General features: G+C 43.6%; 1 protein-coding gene across 1 annotated transcript in view; it reads left to right on the forward strand.

The window, feature by feature from the left end:
- ABCA7 (ATP binding cassette subfamily A member 7) overlaps positions 1-5,647 on the forward strand; it is a 50,569-nt gene extending 44,922 nt beyond the window's left edge. Inside the window, exons 47-48 of the mRNA XM_044685337.1 lie at positions 315-552; positions 5,205-5,647. Of these exons, the coding sequence (XP_044541272.1) occupies positions 315-552; positions 5,205-5,261 (295 nt within the window). The 3' untranslated portion in view covers positions 5,262-5,647. The remainder of the gene's footprint in view (positions 1-314; positions 553-5,204) is intronic.
- The last annotated feature ends 353 nt before the right edge of the window (positions 5,648-6,000 follow it).

Below are 6,000 nucleotides of genomic sequence, written 5' to 3' on the forward strand. Positions count from 1 at the left end.
TTGGGGGACAGTCTCTAATCTAACCCTGACCCAAGCAAGAACGTCCCCTTCAGTTCACCCAACACAAGGTCCTCCACAACAGGGAGCTCATTACCTAACTCTCAAGGCAGCCCATTGCACTTTTCAGACAGTCTTCATTATTAGGCAATTGTTCTTTACATCAGTCCTAACTCTTCCTCTCCATGACGTCACCCCCAACCCAACATTGCCTTCTGGGCCAGGCAGAGCAAGTCCTTCAAGTGTTTGCTTCTCCGGCCATGAAGCAGAGGAGGAGGCTGGGCATAGGCTCAGCTGGAGCATGGCATTTCCCACAGGTTTGGAGAGGGCTACACAGTGTCTCTGCGAGTGCCCACCTCCCATCCAGGGCCAGCCCAGGACTTCATGAAGACTGTTTTCCCCAGCGCCCTGCTCAAGGAACATCATGGCTGCCTGATCCGCTATCAGCTGCCCGCTGGGCACTGCCCACTGGCTCTCATCTTCGATGAATTAGCCACCCACAGCCCCCGCCTGGGCATTGAAGACTTCTCTGTGACCCAGACCACACTTGACCAGGTTTGAGAACAGACTGGATGGGAGGAGCCCAGCTTTAGTCTAAGGATAGAGTCATTCTGAATGCTGGCTGTCAGAAAGGGCCCTGGCTCATGGCCCACTTTCTCCAAAAAGCCTTCATTAGTTCCCCTCCCTCTTCTCTGATTCCTGTGTCCAATGGTTGTTTGCTCCAGGAACAGAGGGTCCTGCAAGACTTAAACTCCCCTCAAACGTGCCAGGTCCTGGACTCCCCCACACCCCAACATCTGCCTTTGGAGGGCAGGGAATAGACATCCACTTCTTTATTTGTTATTGGTTGTCCGGTCATTTTCAGTCATGTCTGACTCTTTGTGACCCCCTTTGGGGTTATCTTGGCACAAATCTGGAGTGGTTTGCAATTTCCTTTTCCAGCTCATTTTATAGATGAAGAAACTGAGGCAAACGGGGTTAAGTGACTTTCCCAGGGTCACACAGCTAGTAAGTGCTGAAGCTAGATTTGAACTCAGGAAGATGAGTCTTCCTGACTCCAGGCCTGATCTATATCCATTGTGCCACCTAGCTGCCCCTTTATTTATTTGCCTTTATTTATTATATGGCTTTTACTCCCTCCCTCATATTATGTGTCTTTCCCAGTGTTTGGTCATGCTGTGGGGCTGGTAGAAGTTGATCAGTCAGTCAACAAACATTTATGAAGCACTTACCAGGTGCCAGGCATAGCTAAATTCTGGGGATACAAAAGAAAGGTAATGAGACAGTCCCTACCCTCAAGGAGATAATATATAAATAAATGTGCTGACAAACTAAGCTATATTCAGGATAAATAGGAGGTAACAGACAGAAGGAAGGCACTAGCTTTAAGAGAGACCAAGAAAGACTTCTTGGAGAAGGAGGGGTTTTTAGCTGGACCATGAAGGAAGCCAGGAGGCAGAAATGAGGCGGGATGGCCTTCTAGACAAGGGAGAGAGCTAAAGAAAAAGCTGTCATAGCCAGTCTGATAGGTGTGAGGCAGTAATTCAGAGTTTTTTTAATTTGCATTTCTCTAATGGTGATTTAGAGCATTTTTCATGTGACTATAAATAGCTTTGATTTCTTCTTTATGTATTTGAAATATAAGAACTTTATCAAAGAAACTGGCTATAACATTTCCTCTCCAGTTTCATACTTTTAATCTTGCTAGCATTATTTTTATTTATGCAAACCTAGAGTATCCTTCTTCCCATGTAGAAATGTAAACAGTTTAACCTTATTGAATCTCTTATGATTTATCTTTCTTGTTTACCTTTTTATGCTTCTCTTGAGTCATATATTTGATAACAAACATTTCCGTTCAACTCTGGACTTTTCATTAGGAATACTTGAAAGCCTTCTGTTTCATTAATTATCTATTTTTTCCCTGAAGGATTATACTCAGTTTTGCTGGGTAGATTATTCTTGGTTTTAATCTTAGCTCCTTTACTCTCTGGAATGTCATATTACAAGCCCTCTGATCTAATGTAGAAGCTGCTAAATCTTATGGGTTTTTTAAAATTATGGTTACATGGTATTTAAATTGTTTCTTTATGGCTGCTTGTAATGTTTTCTCCTTAACCTGAGAACTCTGAAAATTGGATATAATACTTTTGGGACTTTTCATTTTTGGATCTTTTCAAGAGGTGATTGGTGGATTCTTTCGATTTCTATTTTGCCTTTCAGTTCTAAGATTTCAGGGCAATTTTCCATGATAATTTCTTGAAATATGATGTCTAGTCTTTCTTTTTTCATCATGGACTTCAGGTAGATCTATAATTCTTTTTTTTTCAAACCCATGCCTTCTGTCTTAGAAGCAATATAAGTATCAGTTCCAAGGCAGAAGAGTGGTAAAGGCTAGGCAACTGGTATTAAATGACTTGCTCAGATTCACATAACTAGGAAGGGTCTGAGGTCATATTTGAACCTAGGTCTTCTTGACTCCAGGCCTACACTCTATCCACTGAGCCACCTAGATGCCCCTCTAATAATTCTTAAGTTGTCTTTCCTTGATCTATTTTTTAGAACAGTTGCTTTCCCAGTGAGATAGTTCACACTTTCTTCTAATTTTTTTCATTCTTTTTATTTTGTTATTGTTTATTGCTATTTCATGGAGTCAGTTGCTTCCACTTGCCCAATTCCAATTTTTTAAAACCTTTACCTTCTGTCTTAGAATCAATACTGTGTATTGGTTCTAAGGCAGAAGAGTGTTAAGGGCTAGGTCTGTGTTGGCGAACCTATGGCATATGTGCCAGAGTGGGCTGCTCCATTCCCATCTCCATCACACCTGAGGACATTTCTCACATCACCCACCCCTCTGCCCAGCAGCCTAATGGGAGTACTTCCTCCCTCCCCTGTCTGGAGTAAGGGGTCAGCTCACATGCAGTGTGAGGTTGCAGTTTAGGCACTCAGTCTCTAAAAGGTTTGCCATCACAGGGCTAGGCAATGGGGGTTAAGTGACTTGCCCAGGGTCACATGGCTAGCACGAGACCATATTTGAACCCAGGACCTCCCATCTCTGGGCCTGCCTCAGTCCACTGAGTCCCCTAGCTGGCCCCACCCCCTCAATTCCAATTTTTAAGAAATTTCCTTCAGTAAGATTTTTTCATCCTTTTCCATTTGGCCAATTCTGCTTTTTAAAGAGTTCTTTACTTTAGTGGATTTTTGTATACCTTTTTCCATTTGACCAATTCTGTTTTGGTTTTTTTGTGTGTGCTTATTTTACTGATTGGTCTGTTCTGTTTCTTAAAATGTTATTTTCTGTTATTTTCCCAATTTTTCCTCTCTCTCTCTCTCTCTCTCTCTCTCTCTCTCTCTCTCTCTCTCTCTCTCTCGTTCGATTCTGAAAATCCTTTTTGAGTTCTTCTAGGATTTCTTTTTCAGTCTGAGACCAAATCACATATTTCTTTGAGGTTTACATGTAGCTGCTCTGATTTCATTGTCTTCTGAGTTTGCATTTTGAAATTCCCTGTCACCATAGCAATTTTTTATAACCAGGTTCTTTTTTTTCCTTGTTTGCACATTTTTTCCAGCTTGTTTCTTGACTTTTAACTTTATGTAATTGGGGCTCTGTTCCCAGGGTGTCCCAAGATTTAGGTTTTTTGTGCTGCTGTTTTCAAATATAGTTCTGGGGGTTTCTAAGTTTTTATTTCTTCCAAGGCGGTATTAGCTAAGTAGAGGTGTGGTCACTGCTTTTCTGGACAGTGCTCTGATCTCTTTTTTTCTTGCAATTTATATTTTCTGCCTTTATTACATACTTATGAGCTATATATTAAAACATTAAAAGTTAAACCACAAACATTCTTTTCCACCTGGGAACTGTGACCATGGTTCCTGTTCCTGCTAGTGCTCTTCTTTGCCCTAAAATTGCAACCCAGAACTACATATGAGCAATGCAACAGAGTCCTGCTTCCAGTGCCAACAAAGGATCCCCTGTAATCTCCTTCTGGCCAGTTCTCCAGCCCCTTTACTGTCTGTGGGCTAAGAGTTCCTGAAGCTGCTATTGCTGAACCAGATGTTTCCAAGGGCTATTGCTGGCTGCTAGGCCTACCATGCTCTAGGTTGGCATGGTCTGCACATTCTACTCTCACCCCAGTGAGACAATTTCTTTCTTGCCAGTTCGATGAGTTCCCTCTCTTTACTCTACCATCTTGGCTCTGCCATTTCCATAGTTCTATAAATTTTATAACATACTTCCCTCTCAATAAGCATGTGGGGTAGGCAGGTTATCCCTATTTTACAGAGGAGAGCAACATTTAGGAAAGACAAGTGACTGGTCCAGGGTCACAGAGCCAGAACTGGATCTCAGATCTCTAGACTATCTGTACAGAGCTTTCCCTGATCTACTTGGTGGCTTGGCACTAACCTTGAGGTTCCAGAATCAGTGTGAGAGTCACCTGGGGCCTTGAAGGGTGTTGAAATATTAGTGGGTTTTAGGTGATGTTTTAGATGTTTATTTAGTGCCAGTAACAGAAAATTAAACTGTTTTGGGAAGGCCACCCAAGCCCAGTGCAGGCAGAGCCAGACACTGAGATGACACACATAGACCACTAAGTTATGAAATAACAGTTGGTTTAATAAACTAGGGACAGCTTAAAAGGGATGTGGATAATCTTACTCTAATGATAACTACCTACATCTCCCAGATCAAAACAGAGAAGTCTTCTGAGTGGTTTCCTTATTCTACTCCTATACTCTCTATATAACCCCAAATTCCTGTACTCAGCTAAGCTGACACTATAACCTCCCCCCTTTGATGATTTAAGGAAAGGGTCTGTGTAAGTCTAGCAGGGCCCAAAGATGGACCAAGATCCAAGGATCTAGGCTGGGTCTCACGCTCAGCTGCCAGTTGTCACAGGAACTCAGCAGATGTCAAACACAGCCACAGGGAATCAGGATAATGAGCAGCAGGTAAGATGGGAGGATAAGTCAGTATAATGCCACAGGAAAAATAGCCAAACTCTTTAGGTCAAACCCAGAGAGAGCAAAGCCACAGCCCTAGGCCTAACTGTCTCTCTCCAACAGCAGCTCCCCAGGATTCTGGAATCCTGCTCTCTGTTGTCCATCTGCAAACTTATACATCTTCACTTAACTTTTCCTATAACAGTGGGTAGTATTTGAATGGACTCCACCTTCCTCTAACTATCACCTTTCATGTCCTGTCACTTTAGGTATTTATTTATTTTGCAAAGGACCAAGGTAAGGAAGCCAACTACTCCCAGCCCTGAGTCAAGTTCCCAGAGCCCTAACATGGGCAGCTGCTTTCTGAAGGACATCAGTATGACCGAAAGCTCAGTCTGATCCAACAGATGAATGGACAGACAGGTGGACTCTCTAGCCAGGAGCCTGTCTCCTGGAATGGAAGGAGGGAACTTTGGGATGTCCATGCCCTGGGACAGCTACCACCACCACTTGTCCCCTGTCTGTGCTTCTACCAGCCCCCATGGACTTACCCCACCCCTTGCCCAAACTAGTAAGAGGCTGGGCAGCTAGCAAAAGAGTGGGGACTTAAGGACCTCCCTCCTAAAAGGGGGGCCCACTACTGCTTCTCCCCACTATAGGAGCCCAGTACTTCTCTGCACTCTCCTTCCCCCCCAAATAAAATAAAGCTAAAATATACCTTATAATATTTCATGTGTGTGCACGTGTGACTGTGTATATCTTCACATATGTATTCATATGTTCCTATGTGTTTGGGGGGGCCAGAGTACTGGAATAGAGGATACTCTGGATTTGTGATCTGAGGGCTCTGAGACACTTGCCACCTGTATGACCTTGGACAAGAACCAGATCTTGGAGATGGATGGGAGCCCAGAGAGCTGCGGCCCAAACCCATCCTTGGACATACGTCCCCTTCTCTTCTCTGGCCTCTGCTTCAAGACCACCAAGACAGGGATACCCATTGCTTCCTGGTGTAGCCCATTCCCTTCGAGGAAGTCCTAACCGATGGGCAGATTTTCCTCATGT

The sequence above is a fragment of the Gracilinanus agilis genome, chromosome 1 (assembly GCF_016433145.1).
Source record: "Gracilinanus agilis isolate LMUSP501 chromosome 1, AgileGrace, whole genome shotgun sequence".
NCBI lineage: Eukaryota > Metazoa > Chordata > Mammalia > Didelphimorphia > Didelphidae > Gracilinanus > Gracilinanus agilis.